The sequence below is a fragment of the Erpetoichthys calabaricus genome, chromosome 11, assembly GCF_900747795.2.
Source record: "Erpetoichthys calabaricus chromosome 11, fErpCal1.3, whole genome shotgun sequence".
Classification (NCBI taxonomy): domain Eukaryota; kingdom Metazoa; phylum Chordata; class Cladistia; order Polypteriformes; family Polypteridae; genus Erpetoichthys; species Erpetoichthys calabaricus.
In genome coordinates, this window is record NC_041404.2 from 19,217,607 (window position 1) to 19,241,383 (window position 23,777).

The 23,777-nt window shown below is 41.5% G+C and overlaps 1 protein-coding gene across 1 annotated transcript; it reads right to left on the reverse strand.

The window, feature by feature from the left end:
* Positions 1-1,120: 1,120 nt before the first annotated feature.
* On the reverse strand, positions 1,121-21,867 carry fgf1a (fibroblast growth factor 1a). The gene is made up of 4 exons (XM_028812768.2): positions 21,815-21,867; positions 10,036-10,244; positions 5,779-5,882; positions 1,121-3,066 (listed from the first exon to the last, which is right to left on the reverse strand). The coding sequence occupies exons 2-4, from the start codon at positions 10,196-10,198 to the stop codon at positions 2,875-2,877; spliced, it is 459 nt and encodes a 152-aa protein (XP_028668601.2). The 5' UTR covers positions 10,199-10,244; positions 21,815-21,867; the 3' UTR covers positions 1,121-2,874.
* Positions 21,868-23,777: the final 1,910 nt, after the last annotated feature.

Genomic DNA, 23,777 nt, shown 5'->3' on the forward strand with positions numbered 1-23,777 from the left:
TTTAATTCTCCTTGAGATGTGTGTAGAACTTGACTGGTGTATACCTGTGGCAAATTGAATTGATAGGACAGTTTAGAAAGATGTACACATGTATATAGAAGGTCCTACAATTCAAACTGCATGTGAGGAGATAAAACAAACCATGAAGTCCTAAGAACTCTCTGTTGAGCTCAGTGATCGAATTGTGATGATGCATAGATGAGATCAAGGGTCTGGTTTTCACTAGAAATAGTGCTTGGAGTTCTAATCAAAGAGTTCAGTCTTTGTCTCATTAGACCAGAGAAACTTTATCCTCACACTCATATGCATGTAATTCAAGAGTGGCTTACATCCAGCCAGTCATCATAAAAACTGATTGACCAGTCTACCACAATAGCCTGCTTGATGGAGTGCTGCTGAGATGGTCATCCTTCCGACAGGTTCTCCCATCTCAGTAGTGAACTTTTGAAGCTCTGCTAGAGTGACCATTGGGTTCTTGATCACCTCCCTGATCAAGCCCCTTCTTGCCCAATTACTCAGTTTGTACAGATGGCAGACTCCAAGAAGAGACCTCGTGATTGCAGACTTCTTCCATTTCACAACTATTTAGGCTACTGTGATCCTGGAAACACTCAGCACTTTAGAAATCATGTTATACCTTTGCTCTGATCTATGCTTGACCACAGTTTTATTATGTAGATCTACAGAGAGCACCTTGGACTTCATGAATTGGTTTTCTCCCTGACATATGTGAGCTGTGGAGCCTTATATATACAGGTGTGTATCTTTCTAAACGATGTTCAATCAATTCAATTTGCCACAGATGGCCTCCAATCAAGATCTAGATACATCTTTAGGATAATCAAAGCAAACAGGATGTAAACCTTTCCGAAAATATGTTTTCATTTTCTCTTCATGTATTACTGGGTGCAGATTAATCAGTAAAATGAGATTTATCCTTTTAAAATTAAACCTACAACAAACATATACCCAGATGTTATGAAGTCATTTTGGCACACAGAGATGTTGACCTTTCATACAAATAAGAACTAGAGAGCACAAGGAATTAATTTGACAGATGGATAACGTGCATACATTGTATTTTATTTTTATTATGCTAGCTTCTCAAAATTTACTTGGCTCTGTACTCCTTTCATGAGGACTGAATGGCATTGCCTCCTGTGTTTCTTATATCCATTAATTGTTCACACTAAAAGATATGATTTCAAGCTCAAAGCCAAGTTTATTGTCCTGTGTACAGAGTACTGTGAAATTCTTACTTGCATGTCAAACCAACAGAAGCAGATGCACATATAAGCAACTGAGATTCTATTTTCTAAGGTACATTTTTCTTGATCTTGAAAGAAACCATAAGTTGTCCATATCCACAGCACAAAACGGACTGTTATGATCTACTGTCACTAGTTCCTGACAGTCTACAGCTAGTGGCTTATGGACGATCTGCATATGAGGAGCACAATATTGTAACTCCATCCATCCATCCATTTTCCAACCCGCTGAATCCGAACACAGGGTCACGGGGGTCTGCCGGAGCCAATCCCAGCCAACACAGGGCACAAGGCAGGAAACAATCCAGGGCAGGGTGCCAACCCACCGCAGGACACACACAAACACACCCACACACCAAGCACACACTAGGGCCAATTTAGAATCGCCAATCCACCTAACCTGCATGTCTTTGGACTGTGGGAGGAAACCGGAGCGCCCGGAGGAAACCCACGCAGACACGGGGAGAACATGCAAACTCCACGCAGGGAGGACCCGGGAAGCGAACCCGGGTCCCCAGGTCTCCCAACTGCGAGGCAGCAGCGCTACCCATCGCGCCACCATGCCGCCCATTGTAACTCCAAGGAAAAAAATTAATAAATCTAATATGACAGTAAAACATATCACAGTTCTGCCAGAAATTACATTACATCAAAAATGCACACTGCAACACTGGGTGGGTGAGATGTTGTAAAGTCTCTTCTGACAAAAACTTTAAACTTAGTTGACTTTATTCCTAATCACTGAGCTCTGGTGTCACAGTCCACAGATGGTTCCACTCCAACATCCTGTTCCAGAGGTAAGTGACAAGATCTTTTTCTGTTCAATGCTCCTTTTTTCAATTGTTTGATGGCCTTGCACTGACCCAAAAATCATCTGCCCACAAAGTAGTTAGCACTGTCACTAGCCATTCAATGTGTATAGTTTGTGTGTTCTTTTTTTGTTTTCGTGGCTTGTCCTTTCTCTCCGTCAAGGCATTTGATTCTAACTTGACGAGTTGATGTTTCAAATTAGGCAGTTCACAGCCAATAGATTTTCCTGAGCAGCATTTGGATGTGAGGCTCTCCATCTTTCTTAACCTTTAAATCAATATAGCTGTATTCTGTTAGATGCTCAAGATGTTAGAAGGTTTCAGAATGATGCCATGTGAGCTGAAAGGCATATGAGCTTGCATGTTTCACTAGTCATTAGCGAAAGAAGGACAGATTACTTTTTTAAGTTAATATTTATGATAGAGAAGTCTGCACACATATAGAAAAATTCTAGCATGGCCCCAGCAGAATGTTCATGCCAAAAGATCCTGCAAGTAGTAAAACCCAAGTAAACCTGCCATAATTATATGGCACATTTTTGCCACAATTTATGAAGAGAAAATGATTTTAGGTTTATTGAAATTCTAGGTCCTGGTGCAGAAAAAAAAATTCTGCATTTTTGTATATCAGTAATGAAAGTGGAAATACAGTATGTGGCAGTGAACAGCTAGTTTGTCAGAAAGGTCCCAGGTGCCCTCTGCTGTGTTCTCTTGTTCATGAATTGTGTTCAGTTCTTTTCCACCTCATATTCATGCATTACTGAGGTTTGTACAGTCAGCTGAAGAAAGTGTTGCCTTCAATTGTCAATGGACAGAGGGAGGAAGAAAATGCTCTTTTGTCCAATGTGAGTTTTTGGCCCAGTTTTGCAACTTCCATTTTTCTTGATGCCAACATACCAGTTCTTGTCCTGGTACTTGTGGGATTTGTAAGTATTGTAGTGATTCTCTTCTAAAGTTTCCAGGAAGACACATTCGTCTGTTGCAGTCCTCTAAACAAATCCAAAAAGGCATACATTTTAGAAGTAGCCAAAATTAACTTCAAGTTCTTCAATCAGTCTTTAATGCTACAATATTAAACTAAAAGGTTTCCTTTTGTTTTCCAAGGGGTATGGCAGTATAGTAGTTAGGGCTTCTGCCTTCCAGTCCCCCTACCTGGATGTGTTCGGTGTGAAGTTTATATATATATTTAATACCTGTATTTGTGCATTTCTTCTTCAGGTGGCCCAACCTGGAGGTGTTAGTATATGCTTGATTTTGGCCAAATTAAACAAATAAATTTTCCTGTAAATAAAATTCCATGTGTCTGCTTAATAGAATCTCCGGGGATAACCATCCCAATTAAATATAAAGATCTTTTTAATACAGTTTTGGAAGTACTGTGGGAGAAATCAAACAAGATTTTAAAAGATTGTCCACACTCCATATTACCTTACCAGGGAGAATTAACACTGTCAAAACAAACCTCGTCCCTAAGCTGCTATATCTAATCAAGAACATCCCTATATACAGTACATCAACAAATAATTCTTTAAGAAATTAGACTCAACCATTCATCTGGAATTCAAAATGGATGTGTATTCAATAGGCAACTCTACAAAGATCTAAAACAGAAGGTAGCATGGCACTACCTAACTTTCAATTTTATTACTGGACAACAAATAGAAGCACAATGAAATGTTGGAAACTGGTGGAAATCCATAAATTCAGACTGCTTTGGCTTGCAAGTAAAAACCAATTCTGTTCTGAAACTTCTTTGTGTTCCCTGCTCTGCGCTCCGATCAATATTATTGTCAATTTACCAGCATTCTAGCCATACATCAACTACTCAAAATATGGAACCAATGTAGGGTGGATTTCAAGGTAGTGAATCTATTATCGGTTGCACAGTACACAATAATCATCTACTCAATTTGTAACTTATGAAAAACACTAGAGATTAAGACACTTGGAGATCTTTACATAAATTATTTATATATGTATTTCCATTAGAAACGTAATTTTCCACTGGTACATTTTTTCTCCTATATACAAATAAGAAATTTTACTAGAATAAACTTAACTAACTTACCTAATTTTCCACATCTCACACCCATGTTTGTCCCAAAAGTCATGCTGGTTAGTCTTGATGAAGACTCGGACAGCATTTCAACAATTTGCAAAAACATTTCAAGGAATTTACCCTTCAGTGATCCTGGAGATTAGTGGGAATAGGACCATTCAAGTAGCGTCTCACATAAGGAGTGGATGATTCGCTCAACCATGGATAGAATCCACTCTAGTTCTACAGTGTATGGACCAAGCAGTCCATAATTCAACTAAACGTTTTTCATTGATCACATTTATCTCATTTAAAATTGTCAGCCCTGTTTAGGGTGTCTGTCCACTGCAGGGCCCACACACACTGGTCCAATTTAGAGACACCAATTAATCCATCAAGCATATCTGTAGGATGTGGAAGAAAACTAGCGTACCCCAAGTAAACCAATACATACATGGTAACATTTGAATTCTGCACAGATAGTGACCAGGCCCAATGAAAAACATATAAATAAATGAATAAAAGTGCAAATGTTTTGTATATGTTTTTTTTCTATTAATGGTATAGCCGCCAAAAGTTCTGTTATAATTAGTCATATGCTCTAAACTAAAATACTTTATATTCCCAACTAAGATCAATTTCAATTGGCTCTATAGGCCTAATAATTTTCCCAAAATATGTACTTTCCCCATGCACACACTTTCCTCCGTCAAGTCTTACCAGCATGCAGATGTGATATAGAAATTGACTGGGCCCAGAATTCAAATTCATTTCCATTCCTGGACCTGACATATGTAATATTGCAAAGAGTGAAGGTGACAATAATGCAACACAAAATATAAACATGTCAAAATACAGTATATGAATCATTTGAGCAAATGAGGGATACTAATGATAAGGAAAGCATGTATACTTAAACAGTTAACATCCCATAATCTTTAAGGTCAGATATTAAAATGCTTAACAGACTCAGCTGGTTGCCAAGGCTTGAGGAGGAGAGCTCAGGGACTTTGAGAAGGGACTGATTGTGGGGCAAATTGGGCAAACACTTAAGTGATTAGGACTTCTCAGTGGAGAACAGATGTTTATGAGGGTCATTTGCAAGGAAGTCTGTGGGAAAGCCATAAGCAGAGAGGGACCACTGTGGATGAAAGCACACAAGTGTTCGATCATGGTATCTGTGCATTTATTTGAAATGAAGTGAAAGACAAGTGATTTTTTATCTTTTAACTGTAATATTAATCTAAGGCAGGAGCAGGATGTGTCATCAAGAACTTTACAGATGGGGATACAGTTGTGGATGGGGTTGTATTGTGCATTTCCCTTGTTAGTCCAAAAAAGTGCTCTTTTGAGATTAAATTGGTGTAAAGAATATTAGCAGTTGTTTGTGAAGTAGAGTAAAATGATGTGTGGACAAGTGAGTCATCTTTCATTTTGTTTTGAACTAGCGGAGGAGTACACATGCGGTACAGATGTCTGATGTCTCTGTTATTTTGAGAGGGGTGTATTTTATTTGTAAAGGCAAAGTAAATGACAATAAACACAAAGTAATTCTGAGTGATGCGTTTCAATTCTGAATTTTGAATTTGAAAGTTTTTTTCTTGCCAGATAAGAAGGATTAAATAGGATTTTGTGATAAACAATATGCACATATAGTACCTACCGATCCATACAAATGTCCGTCTGCACCCATTGCAAGGAATCTTCCTGATTCTGTCCCTTTGATGGACACCATCCCAAAACCTTCTGCAGTAACCTGAAGCTGAACTGTAACAAGCAGGAAGAAGTCAGAATAATAGAAGTGTTCAAAAAATAGAGATGCCCATCTGCAACCTAGAAGTTAATACAGGGTGTCCCAAAAGTCACTATACACTTCCTTTTTTCTATTACAACCACCTTTACAAGGGAAAATTACCCAGATATGCTGCAGGAGTTTGCTGTGCCACAGCTTCAGGCGAGGAGTGACCTTGCTAATGTCTTTTTTCAACAAGACGGAGCCCCTTCCCACTTTGCCAGGTTAGTCAGAGATTTCCTGAACATCAAGTTTCCTGACCGATGGATCAGTTGAAGGGGTCCCCTCGAATGGGCTCCGCGCTCTCCTGATCTTATACCTTGTGACTTTTTTTTGTGGGGCTATATCAAAAGCAATGTGTATGCCACTAAGCCCCGTAACCTGTCACAGCTTGAGGAAAGAATCCGCACGGCCTGCAGTGAGGTTGGGTAAGAGATGCTGCAAAAGGTTGAAGAGGTGCTCATGTGGAGGTATACAACTAGTCTTCAAGGCGTTGGAACGTGATGGCAAGCCTAGCGAGTAAAACTGCAATAACTCCTTTGTTGATGCTAGAAATATTAATAAACTTAGTTTCTTGTGTAATTTTTAGGAATTTATTAAAAGTATATAGTGACTTTTGGGATACCCTGTATATACGACATGCACTTTGCCTCAGTAAGATAGTGCCAGCTTGATTCATTTTCAGCAGCTTGTAATTTTTAGTAGAAGGTGAATCTCATTTTTGACATTGCTGGAAAGTCAGTGAGATTGCCAATTATAAAATAAAGAGCACTACCATGACTGTTTAGATGGATCAGACTTTCAATGAAACAACAATCACACTTTCCATGTATGCTTTGAAAAGAGTGCCAGTTTTCATCTTAATGAATAAAGCATATTGATTAGGGAATCCATATCTTAATTCACTTCTAATACAGAATTCTAAATGTTAATAAAGTTTAATGCCATCTAAAGATGGTTTTCATTTTCTAATGTTGGGTACAAAATGTACTGAGCCAGCTGGAGCATTTATTAGAAAAGATATATGCAGCTGGAATAAGCGGGCACATGAGTGAATCAGACACGACAAAGAGTGTATCACATTTATTATTTTTCTGTATGTGACACTCATTTCTGCCAGGTTATAAAGCCGTGATTCACACATGGAGGAGAAACGAGAAGAGCTCCAGAGCACAAGAAGCACAGGAGATGGATGAATACATGAAGTGGAAAATCTCAGCCACCAGCTATACTGGCAGTATAAGTTGTAACAACCAGAAGTTGTGTTGTCTGCATTCTAAAACAAATGACGCAAGAAATATTCCAGGATGAGATGAAGTGAAAGCTAAGAATACATTTTGGCTGATTTGAATCTACAATGAGTCAACATATATTTTCTCTTGTGATGTTCCACTTTCAATCAGTCTGTAATTTTATATAGGAACTTTAACAGAATGCACCATCTGTGACAAGGTGCTTTACTACACAAATAACAACACAATACAGTATAAAACTAACAAACTAATGAGCAAAATCAAATTTTAAAACCAGTTACAAATCCATGGATTTTGCTGAAGGACAGTATGGTGGGGTTTTGCAAGTTTAGAGTCAATGGCATCAACAATTCAGAGTAACAGGGATTGTGGAAGAGAGGTGAAAAAGAGAGTGCAGGCAGGGTGGCAGGCAGGTGGAGAAGAGTGTCAGGAGTAGTTTGTGACAGACGGTTATCAGCAAGAGTGAAAGGGAAGGTCTACAGGATAGTAGTGAGACCAGCTATGTTATATGGGTTGGAGACGGCGGCACTGACCAGAAAGCAGGAGACAGAGCTGGAGGTGGCAGAGTTAAAGATGCTAAGATTTGCACTGGGTGTGACGAGGATGGATAGGATTAGAAATGAGTACATTAGAGGGTCAGCTCAAGTTGGACGGTTGGGAGACAAAGTAGAGATGCTAAGGATAGAGCTGCCAGGAAAGAGAAGAAGAGGAAGGCCTAAGAGAAGATTTATGGATGTGGTGAGAGAAGACATGCAGGTGATAGGTGTAACAGAGCAAGATGCAGAAGACAGGAAGATATGGAAGAAGATGATCCGCTGTGGCGAGCCCTAATGGGAGCAGCCGAAAGAAGAAGAAGAAGAGTCAATGGGTTCAAATCCCTGATCACTGTCTGTATCGAGTTTACTCATTTGTGTTTGTGTGGCCTTTTCTCCAGGTCCAGGTACTCTGGTTTTCCTAATGTCTCCTAAAATTGTGCAGGCAGATTAACTTTAAACAAAATTTACCAGGAATCATATGTGTGCGTAATTCTTGTCTTTGATGTGCTGCTGTCATGTCTAAGGTGGGGTCTTTCCTGGTCTCCTACATTCCTGGGATTGACTTCTGCTCACTGCAACCCTGAACTGGATTAAGCCTTGCTTCAAGAACGATGGATGCATAAATTAAAGTTAAACAATGCAACATCTGCATGGTTTAATTCTTTCAGACATTTGTTCATTCATTACCTGAAGCTCTATCCAAATTTAAATTTTTGTCTACCCCAGCATAACTGGGTTAAAAAAAAACACGGTAGTAAACCCCAACAAAAGATGTCAGTTAATAAAGCAAATTTAGAGTTGAAAATCAACCTGTCTTGTAAGTCTTTGAGATGTTTGAGGAAAATTGACAATAATGTACATAATCTCAAGGAGAACATGCAAACTCCACACCGTGACATGTCTCTGCCATGTATGGCATAACTAATTAACGTAAAGAACCATTTTTTGGAACATATTCTGCCAGATATTCACAACAGTATAACTTCAAAGCAATACATAATGCATAAAACCATGATAGGTCCATCCTATTTACCCAGCAGAGTTTGCTTAACAGTGAGTATGGCAAAATTGCTGAAATGTTTGAGAACTTCCTTAGCTGAACTCAGTAAAATGCATTGATCAATGGGAAAGGAGGAACTGAACTAATCTGAGTGGATTATAATGGTGAAGTGTTCTTTCGGTGTTCTTAAAGGCTAGGGAAGTGTCTGACAGCTATGCTGAACTGATTATTGTGGCCAAAAATGTGACCTGAGCTGTGAGGCAGCTGTGCTAAACACTGTGCCACCATGCCTCAAACAATAAAAGGCACAGACAAAATGAATACCACAAACAAAATACAACAAACGCTCACAATAAGTAAAAAAAACAAAAGCATCATTGCACTCGCAGAGTTCTGATATTCAGTGCACTGACTGGCTGTGCCACACAGCATTTTTTTAAAGTCATGCCTCAGCAAGCGTGTGCAATTAGCCATGTGGCGCTGTGGCATCCATATAGCTGTCATGTCTTTTTTGTTTCCAATCTGTCTGTGCAGATGCTTCACACTTTTTTATGTACCCCATAAATTAAAATACAATTTTATTTTGTCTGTTTGTTTTTTAAAATGCAAATCTGGCCCAAGTGAAAAAGTCAAGTAGTGACAAAAGAAGTGCGTGAAGCAGATCAGCTAGCGATGCAAAATGTGAGGTGGAGAACGGTTATATAGGGTGGTCCAGATCTAACTATGCAACTTTTAATGCAATGCAATGCAATAATTGCACAATTATATCTGGACCACCCTGTAGTACACAAGCGTGAAAGTTCTGTACATGGCTGATACAGCTTTGTGATGATATGCTGGCCTCACAAATTATCATGGGGCACTGCTGTCCACACTGCACATTTCCAGGAAAATAATTGGAGAAGAAGGTCACTGGAATACACAGCATATTCATTGTGAAAAACATTTTGGGTAATTTCACAGTCATCACTAGTCCTCTTTAATGTTCTAATGATATTTCTAATTGAATACAGAAAGCAGAAATCTTTTACTATTTACTTTTATGGTCCTGCTCCCATCTTCCCTGTATGCCTAACTAAAGATCCCCAAAACCTCACCAGTCCCTCCTGTGGAAGAAAAGATCTGCAGCTTAGTGGACGTGAGCCACAAGAATGACCTTGCAGTCCCCACCAATGAGTCACTATGTGGCCCTAAGGGGATCCCTGGCCCGTACTCTAACTTGTAAACAAAAAGGAGGAAGAGCTTGTGTTGTAAAGAATATTGGAGTGGTGTTCACTAAAAAGTATGTTTGTTAGAACTGACACATTTATTATTTTAACTTCTGTTCTAACATACTTACCATATTTGTCATTCCTTTCCCTGAATCCATCAATGACACCACTGGGAAGTATTCGCAGGAAGTAACCTCCATTCCAACAGTAGAGATGTCTTGGCTTCTTGTAATTCTCCAGGCTGCAATTCTCAGGTAGAGTCATTAGTACTGTTATGTTGCTCTCAGACATCTCAGCATCCCTCCCAGTGAAGAACTCAGCAAGATGTTTGACAGGTCTGTAATATATGCAGAAGGCAGATGTGCCATGTAGAGAGTGAGCAGCACACTCAGTAACTTCCAGGCCTTCACCGTTGTTCTTATTTAAATCTCCAGTATTCATGAGTGTTTTTCACAACAGTGAATCTGTTTTGGAGAATATATTATGAGTACAGTCCAAAGATTACTAGGACTGGCTAAGTCCTAAATGGGCCAGCCAATAGCCAATGACTTGGTGTAAAAAAACTGAATAGTTTTACTACCAGTAAAAAACAATACGTGGTGTTTACATACTGGTGTTAAAACATCATTTGCTGATTAGTGAAAGAGACTTGCACATGGAATGCATCCGGTGACCTGCTATGGACAGAATCTCCTGTAGGTAGTTCTTAAGTGTGTAAGGCTATTTAAAGGAAAAACATATTTGAATTCTGGGCACATGGACTGACAGCACAAAGAATGCATGCGTCATGTCTTTTAGGTGACTCCTACGTCCTAGTTATTTGACACTTCTATTAAAGGTTCAAGTTCAATTGTATTGTCACATGTAAAGAGTACTATGAAATGCATTGGCACTTTGCAATGCTATGATTGCCAAGTATTACTACTATTGTCAAGTATCAATTTACTGTCAACATGGTTTCAGACAAGGGAGGTCCTGTTTTACTAATATGTTAAAATTGTATAAGAAAGCAACAAAAGGATATGATCAAAGTGGAGCATATGATATTATTTATCTTGACTTTCAGAAAGTATTTGATAAGGTGCCACATGAGAGGGTGGGCATCAAACTAAAAGAAGTGGGAGTTAAAGGTGTTGTGTGTAGATGGGTACTCAGACACATGAAGCAGAGGGTGATGGTGTGAGGAACCTCTTCAGAATTGGCTGATGTTAAGAGTGGTGTTCCACAGTGGTCAGTGCTAGGGCCACTGCTATGTTTTATATCTATACTAGCCAACCCGCGGTGCAGCATACGCCACATAATCAGGCCGCTTTTTTAATGATTTTTAAGCACAGAGAAAAAAATTAACATTTGAGAAATCCGTAATTTAATAAACCACTAAGAAAAGTAACATTGTAACAATGCACGGTACGAACCAACATACAACAGTCCGTGACTGAAAACTGGAGGACCGCCGTCGTGCCTTCTCCTCCCAAAGTGAGGGACGGGGGTGGACGGCGCTTGGGCGCGGAGGGCGGAACAGGAGGAGAGGGGAAGGACGCCCATTCCGCCCCCTCCATCATGCTAGTCTGCTGATTTCTCGTTCAGTATGCACTGCCTGCTCATGTGCCCACCCCCAACTCATCACTTGAGTCGTTTTTGTCTTTGCACAGTCTACATGTACCTGTGAGTCACATTGACTGTTCATTTTCCAAACAGCACCTCATTCACTTTTGTCTCTGGTACAGTCCAAATGCACCTCTGAGCCACGTAGACGTTTCATTTTTCTTTGCGGTTTTGGCTGCTTTTCTATATATAATCCACCAAGTCACCCGACCATGGTAGTAGCGTTTGTACAAAGGGCAGGGACATAATCAGTGCGAGCGTATGACCCTCACTTACTGGGAATTCCTCGTTCGTGGGGAACAATTGCAAGCCCCAGTTTCCAGCACGAATGGGGTTTAACGGCTCACCCACGCCTATCTGCGGCGGGTAGACACACGTTGATCCATTCAGTGTAGCGCGCGTGCAGTTACCTGATGCAGGAGTCTGTATAACATTGAAAGAAGTGTTGTTTCCATGAAATACATTTGAAGCGGTGGCCATGGAGGGCAAATGAAGTCAACGTGGCTCACAGCTGGATTTGGACTGCAGCACAGACCAAAGCAAGTGAGTATGTGTTTGATGAGCTATTTGAGTTGGCGGGCAGTGCTCTGAGGTGCGTTCCGTATCACGTGGGAGGTGGGGTAGATTTTCTGGGCGGGGCTTCGTTGTTCCTTTCCCATGGTTTTCGATGGTGGACGCGGTCGGGTGTCGTAACCGAAAAGAATAATGAAAAGTCAACGTGGCTCAGAGGTGCATGTGGACTCCTAGCACAGATGAAAGCGACTTACGAGGTGGTCGGTGAGTTGTAGCATCCGGGCACATGAGCAGGCAGTGTGAATGCCTAGAGAGCGAGGGTGGATGCGGGCCGGGGAATAAGGAGTGTTGGTGGGCGGGGAAACGTTTTCTGTGTTCCTGCAGGACCATCTAAGAAGACGCATGTTTGTCGCGGATGCGAATTGCTGTATGCTGTATGTAAAACAGTTTGCGATGGTGCACGCAGCCGTGCGTCGTAACCGAAAAATCAACGTGGCTCAGAGGTGCATGTGGACTGCAGTACAGATGAACATGAATGACGGTGTGTTTTCCAAGGCATCGCGTCTGAGTTGGTGGGCGTGGCTCTGCGAGTTGTCGTCGTATCCAATGGTCTTAGAGTTGGTGGGCGTGGCTGTCTTGCGTGCTTTCCATGGGTGGCTACTTGTCGGCAGCTTAGTGAATTATATATATGGATATATAATTCACTAAGCCGCCGCCAGTGCAAGCAAGACACCCATGGAAGCACGCAGGATGGAGCCACGCCCACCAACAGCTGCCACCAGTGCAAGCAAGACACCCACGGAAGCACGCAAGACAGCCATGCCCACCAATTCTAAGACCATTGGATACAACTCACAGAGCCATGCCCACCAACTCGGACGAAGCAACTCACAAAACACGGCATCATTGGATACGACGACAACTCACAGAGCCACGCCCACCAACTCGGACGCAGCAACTCACAAAACAGGGCGTCATTCGCATTCATCTCTATTACACTCCACATGCACCTCTGAGCCACGTTGACTTTTCATTATTCTTTTCAGTTATGATGCACGACCCCCCACCATTGCAAACTGTTTTACACGCCATGGTCTTAGAGTTGGTGGGCGGGTCTCTGTGAGTTGCTCTTGCGAGTGGGCACATGACCAGGCGGTGTGTATGCTTTGAGAACGAGGGTGGACGCGGCAGGACCATCTAAGAAGAGGCATGTTTGTCGCGGATGTGAATCACTGTATGCAGCGTGTAAAACAGTTTGCGAGGGGTTTCCCATGGTCTTAGAGTTGGTGGGCGGGTCTCTGTCAGTTGCTCTTGCGACCGGGCACATGACCAGGCAGTGTGTATGCTTCGAGTGCGAGGGTGGACGCGACAGGACCATCTAAGAAAAATCATGTTTGTCGCGGATGTGAATCGCTATATGCGGTGTGTAGAACCGTTTGCGAGGGGTATCCCATGGTCTTACAGTTGGTAGGTGGGTCTCTGTTAGTTGCTCTTGCGAGCGGGCACATGACCAGGCAGTGTGTATGCTTCGAGTGCGAGGGTGGACGCGACAGGACCATCTAAGAAGAATCATATTTGTCGTAGATGTGTTCCGCCCTCCATGCGCGCCCACCGTCCAGCCCCGTCCCTCGCTCTGGGAGATGGGGGCGCGGCGGTGGTCCTCCCATTTTCAGTCACGGACAATTGTATGTTGCTCTCTCCAGAGTTTCCTTACAGTCGTATCCTCAAACCCACCCTATAAGAAGAAGCATGTTTGTCGCGGATGTGAATCGCTGTATGCGGTGTGTAAAACCGTTTGCGAGGGGTATCCCATGGTCTTACAGTTGGTGGGTGGGTCTCTGTTAGTTGCTCTTGCGAGCGAGCACATGACCAAGCAGTGTGTATGCTTCGAGAGTGAGGGTGGACGCGACAGGACCATCTAAGAAGAATCATATTTGTCGCAAATGTGAATCGCTGTATGCAGCGTGTAAAACAATTTGCAAGGGGTATCCCATGGTCTTAGCAGTGTCTACGCTTTGATGTGAATCGCTGTATGCAGCGTGTAAAACGCTGTATTTTATGTTGCCCTCTCCAGAGTTCCATCTTTTCATTCACCTACAGTCGTATCCTCAAATCCAACCCCATTTGGACAACTGTGTCTTTCAGGAAGTGTTCACCCATCAATACATAATTATGCATGCGTATGCTACACTGCGGGTTGGCTACTATATATTAATTATTTAGATAGGAATATAAGTAGCAAGCTGGTTAAGTTCTCAGATGATACCAAGCTAGGTGGATTGGCAGATAATGTAGAATCTGTAAAAATACAGAGGGAAATAAATACAGAGGGACTTGGACTGTAAGAAAATGTAAAGTATTACATGTAGGAATTAAAAATGTTAGGTTTGAATTCACAATGGGAGGTCTGAATATGAAAGTACCCCTTATGAGAATAACCTAGGAGTCATAGTGGACCTGTCACTATCTACATCAAGACAACATACAGAAGCCATGAAGAAGTCTAGAATGTTAGCTTATATAACAAGTCCAAGGAGGTTATGCTAAAGTTTTATAACACACTGGTGAGGGCTCATCTACAGTACTGTGTGCAGTTTTGGCCTCCATGTTACAAAAATGACATGACAGTGCCAGAGAAACTTTAGAGAAGAGTGACTAAGCTGATTCTGGGACTGAGAAGTATGAGCTATGAGGAAAGATTGAAGTGTGCTTTATCAGTTTAAAAAAATGCAGCTGAAGATGTGATATGATTTAAGTTTTTAAATGTTTGAAAAGAATTAGTATAGCGGATCCAACTTTTTACTTTAAAATTTGCTCAACAAGAATAAATAGGCACAGTTAGAAACTTGAGCCCAAATATTAATAGGTTTATCTTTAAATGGAGAACCATAGACACATGGGATAAATTATCAAGTAGTGTGATAGACTGTAGGGCCTTATTGATCTACATTATTATTCTAGACGAATAGGTTGGGTTGAATGACCTGTTCTTGTCAAACTGTTCCTAATTTTCTAATGAGCCCGTTTAAGTCTGCTTGGACCATGTAATAAATGAAAGAGTCTGCAGTTTGTGGACAGGTTGGCTGAGAACATACAGGCAGAAGGAGAACAGAACGAGTTTACTTTGAAAATGTGGGCGTTATGGGCATCTTGTAAGCAAAATGTCCAGAGAGAAAGAGAATGTGAAAGAGGAAATGGTCAGGAGATGTAAGAAGCAACTAAGAACGTGAAAAAAGTATGTCTTAGAATAAGCAGCAGTCAGAATACTGACAGTGAAACACAGAACTCAATGTCTAAGCCAAACACACTAAAGTCAAAGTCAAAATAGCATTGCAAAAAGGTCCTCACACTAACTTATTTACCCTAAATAACACTAATTATTGTTGTTTGCTTCTTTTATAAAAGGTCTGGATGCCAGAAGTTGTACACCGCCATCTTATATAAACAGAATGTCACGACAAATATCTTATGTGGCTAATGGGTGTTCAACTAAAACTGCATTACTGCTGCCGTGCAGAGATGATTACAAAATAGAACTTACCATACTAAAACAAAATGGCATCACCAGAATAATTGCTAAAGACAGATAATGTAAAATCATAATATGAAACCTGCTCTGCAGTCGATGGACATCAGCTCTAAATGTCTGGTCTGGATTGGCTGTGCCTTACATTTAACATCTAAAGGTAGTCTGGCCTAGTGAATAACGTATTGAATTGAAAAAATGGCTTGAGATGGCAGGATGATCCTAAAAACCCACATCTGCCAGACGTGGGCTTCTTTTTCACCTGCCATATAAATACATGAATACATTTAACTAGTAGTTAAAGCAGCATACGTAAGCACTTTGGCTTGTGAACTGAAGTGACATCAGATCTGTTTATATGGCTGTGCAGAGGCGTGAAAGCAGAGAAAGAGCTTTACTGCATATTTGTAACTAAGGAACCATCCATCTGTTGTGAAACTCACTTAATTTGGATGTTGGGAATTTGTTAACTGCCACCTCTCTCCAACATTCATTGGTTTTCAATTCAAAAGCACAATCCCATGAGAAGTGGCTTCCTGTTTGTGATCCGCTTTAATCTTCTTGAGTCATTCATATTTTTACAAAAAATACATGCATTTTGCTTGTTAGATGACTTGATGTGTGGATTATAATAAGAACATAATTGCCCAACAAGAGGAGAACATTCAGCTTATCAAGCTTGTTTGTTTAGCTAATAGCCAAGCTGTTCCAATATGTCATCCTTCTTAAAGGTTGTGAACATTTCTGCTTCAGCTTGGAAGTTTGCTCCAAATACCTGCAACTTTTTCCATAAAAACGTACGGTCTGGTTTCAATAAGAGATGTTGATAATTTGAGATTTTTTTCATGGATGCTTTTGATATTTTTTGTTGTTGTCCAGCGTTGGTCACAATTGGGTCCCATTCTATCAGGAACTGTGTTATTTTCATTCTTCCCAAAAACCAGAGATTGTAAAAATTCATGACCATCACTACAAACTACATGGTGTAAGTACATATAATAAATATCATTTTTGGGTGGAATATTCCTTTAAAATGACCAGTTAACTGGTTTAGTGCTGCGTGCTGGCTGAGTGTTGCACTGCTGTCTCACAATTCCCAGTGTTAAATTCTGGCTGTTGTAGATTTCAGCAGGGTATTCTGTTTTATGCTGGTTGGTGACCCTAAATTGGCTCAGTGTAACTAAGTGTGGGTACACATTTGTCCTAACATGGCTGTTTTCTACAATGTGCACAATGCTGCCAAGCTATGGCTCCCCACAAGCCAATTTTGAAACAAGTAGATTCACAAAAAAGAATGGAAAAGCTTAGAAATGTGGACAATTATATAATACTTAGGGTTCGCCCCCTCCGTGCTTTGCTCGCCAACCCCCCCTCCCCCCGGCCTGCGCTATGCACCAGCCACTTTGTGTCTCTGCCGCTCGCATTGTGAAGATGCGGTCGCTCCTCCGAAAACCCCTCTTAAACGGTGATACAATGGGAAACAAAAAGTTTTTTTTACCTCCTCTTTGCTCGATCAGCTGCTGGCTTACTGCTGCTGCCGTGCCATGTGATCTGCATCTCATGCGGTGCTTCAAATGTTTAAAAGCCTGTACAGCAGCTGTCCTACTCTTGGTCTTTTATTTCCGGCCCCGGGTGAGGTTAAATCTCTTGGCACAAAGTCTTGTCTTGCGGAATGTGAGTTCTTGATATTTTTTAGTTTATAATTTAAAAACGGAATAAGAATCTGAAAATCTAACAACATCACATTAAAGTTCGATACATTCTGAAAAGAATGATACCAAACATATACTGTATATGTACAGTAGATTTTAAAATAAGCCCGATTCAAAGCGTGACAAAAAACATGACATAAAAAGTGACATAAAATTGTTGCACTTTTAGGCTTAGGATTTTATATATTGTCACGCACGAGCGCTTGGGGAGCAGCTTAACAACCCGGTTTGCTTCGCAACAAGTCCTGCAGGGGGACAACGGCAGTGTACTTATCTCTCTCTTTGCTTCCTCAGAATGACCAGGACACCGCCGCCGTAAAGATCACCCGGATGGCTTTAAGAGACACACATTTCCGGGTTCCTTTGTTCCCTCTGCTTACCCATGGATGACATCATACTCCCATACTCCACCATGATTCTCCCAGCATCCCACAGTTTAATTTCTGGTCCTCCACTATAAACTGTCCGTCCTCCCTCCCATCAATGTCTTTTGAGTTTTGGTGAAAAACAATTGACGAAACGTTTTATTTACAGTATACGGGGCTCAAACCCCAAACCTTTATGAGTGTCTTGTGCTCTTTATTTACAATATATAGAGTAGATAATTCACCCACTTAACGAAACTTTACCATCTTTGAATTATTTGTAATCTTAAACAGTCTTCTTTTCTGTTTATCATTTTACTATCAGGCGGCACGGTGGCGCAGTGGGTAGCGCTGCTGCCTCGCAGTTGGGAGATCTGGGGACCTGGGTTCGATTCCCGGGTCCTCCCTGCGTGGAGTTTGCATGTTCTCCCCGTGTCTGCGTGGGTTTCCTCCGGGTGCTCCGGTTTCCTCCCACAGTCCAAAGACATGCAGGTTAGGTGGATTGACGATTCTAAATTGGCCCTAGTGTGTGCTTGGTGTGTTTGTGTGTGTCCTGCGGTGGGTTGGCACCCTGCCCGGGATTGGTCCCTGCCTTGTGCCCTGTGTTGGCTGGGATTGGCTCCAGCAGACCCCCGTGACCCTATGTTTGGATTCAGCGGGTTGGAAAATGGATGGATGGATGGATTTTACTATCAAAGTCCTTCACTATTTCAACCTGTGGCTGCAGACAACAGCTCTCAGTACATTATTGAATGACAGTGCATCTTAAATTTCATATTGAGTTGATCAGTGGCTACTATACTGCTCTTAAAAAATAAGGTATATTACACTTCAATACGGTATCTTTTGAATTCTCGGTACCAAAAACAAAGTCTGTGCATCTGTCAGTAGTCATTAAGTAAATGATGTCTTTCCATCTTGTAATTTACACAGTTAAAACACCATTGCATCGTTGGGGTAAGCCAAAGACATCAGGTAAATCAGGTGAGATGGTCTTAGTTCTCTTCAGTGTTATCAGGATGGCCTTTGCCAGTCCACACAATGAACAACACACACAGTGGTTTGCAGTTGTGTTCTGTACCTCATCTTAAAGGATAAGTTCAGTATCTTTCAAGTCAAAGTTATTTCTTCACAAATGTAGTATATATGCACTTGCTGTACTAACCATCTAAGATGGATTGAAATCTAAATAATCAAAGTAGACCTCAACTTTAACATTTGCAGTGTGTTTTGTTCACATTTTATGATCCTGCTTTAGTACGTATAATTAGAAGAGAAATGACAAGCAGGCCTTATTGTGTTTGTTTGATTCCACTTTTGGGTAATAAGCGCTACTGTGGCAGAGAGCCGGGGCCCTTATCCAGCCTCTACATTGGAAGGACCGGGAGATGGACCGTTTCCAGAGCATTTCCTCCCCTGAAGCGCTAGAAGGCATCCCCCCCTGGAGTGTGGTGGTACCACAGGTTTGAAGCATGGAAGCTCAACCCTGTTTGGGCCCACGGCCTCCACCAGGGGGCGCCTGGAGAACTGTTGAGCCCTTTGCTGCAGCAAGTAGGTCAACAAGTACCTGAAGCGCTTCAGGGTGCCTTATAAAAGGAGCCAGCAGCTGCTGTTCTGGGAGCCTGAGTCGGATGGGAGAAGACGAAGCTCGCCAGAAGGAGCCGAGTCGAGAGAAAAGAAGGCAAAGAAAAGGTTTTGTGCTGACCTGTGCTTGTGACCGTGCTGTGCCGGTGGGAAACGGGTGAAGGCGTTTCCCACGGGAAAGAAAGAAAAATAAACGTGTGTGTGCTTCCACTTGTGTCTAATGTCTGTCTGTTGTGGTGGCTATATGCCCCGTGGTGGGCCGCACTACTTAAAGAAAATCTTTAAAAAGCCAAACATGTACTAATTTTGTGTCTATTGGAAAGAACAGCTAGATAGTGATTCAATAATCGCTACCAGTTAGTATTGCCTACCACAAGAAATGTCTGTTTAGTAAAACTGGCTAAATAATGCAGTGGAAAGTCTGTCTCTTTCAGTCAGGTCACCCATTTAGCAACTACTGTTCACTGGATATGCTAGCCCTTATGTCCTTCTTTCCTTGGGCTTCTTGTCGCCTGTTCATTGGACATTCTAGCCCTCTTAGGGACACCGGATGACATTACACCCTTCCATGGATGGACACTGGATGTTTTGTCATTTTATATATGCACTAGCTGCGCTACTCATCTAAGACGGGTTGAAATCTAATTAATCAATGTAGGCCTCAGCATTAACGTTTGCAATGCTTATGTCTCTGTTATTTGGTATGGGATTGTTAATGTTTGTGATACGCCATCTATCAGAATGACAATGCAATGCATTTTATTACTAAAAATGTTTTGTGATGCACCATCTGTTGGAATGACAGGGACACAGCAACCGACACACAGACAGACACACGGATACTTATCCTTTAATTTGGACTTGCCACGCAAAGTTGTGTTCTAAAATTAAGCATTTTCTATAATTTTCTTTTTTTAAATGGACCCAATGGGGCTTTGGGCATCAGTGGGAAATAAAAGCATAAAAACTTTCCAAACTGATTAAAGAAAACATGCCTTCTGTGTTTCCAACATGGGTTTGTGGCAACTAAAGGGATCCACAAATGATTATTTTATTGCATGTTTCTGGTACTATTTTTCTTAAGGCAAGGACATGTTTTCTGTGTGAACTGGCACATAAATACAGAAGCAAATCAAAACAAAACTGACTATGTGACACAAACAGTTTATTGTGATTTGTCTTTTCAGAGTAAACCATGTCCTGGTGGGGGGTGAAAGGTCATTGGCAAAGAAGACATGCGCTAAGGTGGTGCGCACAGCTGTTTTTTTAATGGCTAAATATCATGATATTGGTGTTTTTTTTATCAAAAGTTACACATATAAGCCTTTTTACAATGTGTGTGTAATTGCAGAATGTGGATGAATGCTCAACATCTGTCTTGGCTTAAAAGATTGACACATTAGGTAAGCTTTTATGTTTTGATTTCTGTGTCTGCTGTGCCCCATAAGGTTCCACTGGCTATGTAGTTTTTAAAAATTATACAAAATGCTTGGGGCGGCACGGTGGCGCAGTGGGTAGCGCTGCTGCCTCGCAGTTGGGAGATCTGGATACCTGGGTTCGCTTCCTGGGTCCTCCCTGCGTGGAGTTTGCATGTTCTCCCCGTGTCTGCGTGGGTTTCCTCCGGGCGCTCCGGTTTCCTCCCACATTCCAAAGACATGCAGGTTAGGTGGATTGGCGATTCTAAATTGGCCCTAGTGTGTGTGTGGGTGTGTTTGTGTGTGTCCTGCGGTGGGTTGGCACCCTGCCCAGGATTGGTTCCTGCCTTGTGCCCTGTGTTGGCTGGGATTGGCTCCAGCAGACCCCCGTGACCCTGTGTTCGGATTCAGCGGGTTGGAAAATGGATGGATGGACAAAATGCTTGACTTTAGAACACAGTTTTGCTAGGCAAATAACTTTGACATGAAAAATAGCAAACTTATCCTTCAGAGAACATGCAATGTTTGTTTTTTTTTTTGCATACCAGTATTGGTTGTTTTGGATTGAAAAAAATAGTTCGGAGTCCATCCATTTGGCAAATGACACTCAAATGGACAGGCATTGATAGCCATCATCTTCAGCACTGCATACTTTGGAAAACTATACAGTAGGCCGACACAGAGTGCTTGCTCACAACACACTAAAAAATCCCCAATATCTCAATAACCCAGGACTAGGACAACCTGCTAAAACAGCTCTGGCTACAGCAGATTTGATCATCTGCATAACAAAACCAATTGTAACCAATATGTGGTTCAATCCAAAATGGCCAAAGTGATTCCACTTTGCTGGCTGAAAGCTCAGATGACCACCGTTTTCAAACCCGTCTAACAGTTGTAAAGCTTCTTTAATTGTGCTGCCTACGATTGACTCCTTGTGTGTTCTCCCTCCCACAATCACTCACTGCAAAGCTTGTTCTGGCTTGTCATGCAGAGCTAGAAAATATTTCCTCATCGCCCACGTACTTTTATCTGTTGGTACTTGTACTGTAACTTTCTTCTAGTTTGTACTTAAAGGGGAAATGCTAGTCATCAGTCCAGGCCAAGACCTTGAGGTGCTCTGGTAAGTCAGACACAGACACAGAAGAGGTGACGCATGGCACTTCAAAGTAAAGAAAGGTACTCACGGCTCTTTTAGCAGGCAGTCTCGCTGGTGCACAACATGGAGGAGGGAGACGGATATGACGTCATGAGCAGATTGTTTCACAGGCTTCGTTTCCAAGGAAACAAAAGACGTTCAATGAGCAGTTTTAACTAGATAAAAAATAAATCGAGAGGGAAACTGAAAATAAAAGCAAAACAATACCATTAAAAGTCCCATCCATTGATCTCCCAGCCTGCCTCCAACACTGGCTTGTGGCTAATGCTACCAGGGGGCTCTAGCCCCTGCAACCCTGAAGTAAACTAAGAAAGTTATATAATGGATTGATGGTTTGATGGTTTTCTGTACTTGCTGAACATCAGAGTCTGTGTCTTTTTCTGGCAGCCCAACTATTGCAAGGCAGACTCTGAGACACACATACAATTAGGCCAGTTTAGAGTTATAACCAAGTAAACCTTCATGATTTTGGGAAAGAACTCAGAGAACACTCTCAAGCATAAGGGAATAGAATGTGCAGCCTCCAAACAGTTTGTATTTCAGATATCTCAGTGAAAATGAAACTGCCCCGGCTAAGTTCCTTGAAGAATAAGTTGTTTCATGCAGACAGACAGACAGTCAAAGACGGCTGTAGCAGTAGGTGTTTTTCACATTATATCTGAATGCACCTAAAAAGTGCAAGTTGATTCCAGGCAATTAACAGTCTCACTCTTTTCCACTATGCATGTCCCATATGTGCAGTTTTTCAGTTTGCCTACCAAGCAGATAGCTACCATAACATCCTTCACCCAGTTTTCTAACAAAAATGTCATTTGCACTGTTTGTCATTTGCAGCATCAGACCGTCAACACACAATTAGCAATAAAGAGAGGGCAAAAATGAGGTACTGGGGAATACGAAACAACTGGAGTGACCAAGGAGATTCAATCCAAGGCTAAGGAGAGTTAGGCGAGATGAAGGAAACTGTGCTGGACAGGATGAGGTGAGGAGCTGGCATGAAGAAATGTGAGTGCATTTGTCAAGCACAAATAGGATTAAGTAAGTCATAAAAATAATTCATGTAAAGGCTCTTTTTGGTGTTTTCGCATCTCAAATATTATGCTATTGCATTAAGGTAATCCATTATTGGGCAGGGTCATATATATGTTTTCAAAATAAAACATTGACCGAAGTTGGGATGGTGTCTTCAATGCCATCCAAATACTGAGGCAGAATGGCTTAACATTTATTTTACATTCATCCTCCTACATGGAGATAGAGTATTTACTGCCATGCGCACTTCAACATGCTATATCTGGTAATATTATGCTGCTTTCAATGAAACATACATTTACACTTTTTAATATTTTATAGTTTATTATTTCTTAACCTTCAAATTTAATCTTCCACTGAGACCCTTTTCTTGTTTGTATGTATTAGAAATTACAGTACATTAAAGCAAACCTTTCTAATTAGCCTTATCTTTCGCCGTTATCTGTCCCTGAGGAAACAGTGGCTTGTGCATAGGAAAACTCAGGCAGCATTTCCAGGGTGTATCAAAAAATTTTAAGGAAATTACCTCTTAATGGCCTTAGCGATTGAAGAGAAAAGGATTTCTCAGATAAGGGATGGAACTTAGCCAGACATAACATTCACACTAGTTCAATATTAACCATACAAGCCACAATGTAACTAAAATTATTCATCGTCCATATATAAAATGTGCCCAGGGCGAGATTCAGCCCACAAGTGATGTCATTAAGCGCCTGCATCACAAGGTCACATGTTCTGGGGATGTCAGCTCTTGGATAGCCTTAGATTTAAAGTGACGTCTAATATGTGGAATACGAGAGAAGATAACACTGTGCAATGGAAACCTCACTGGAATATCCTGAGCCAGACTTACTTGGCTCAACAGAAAGAATCCCAATCCATCTTCCATATCTCAGAAGGAAAGTAACATTTAATATTGTCTTGTCTTGTGGGCGTAGTACAAGACCGGTTGGGAGTGA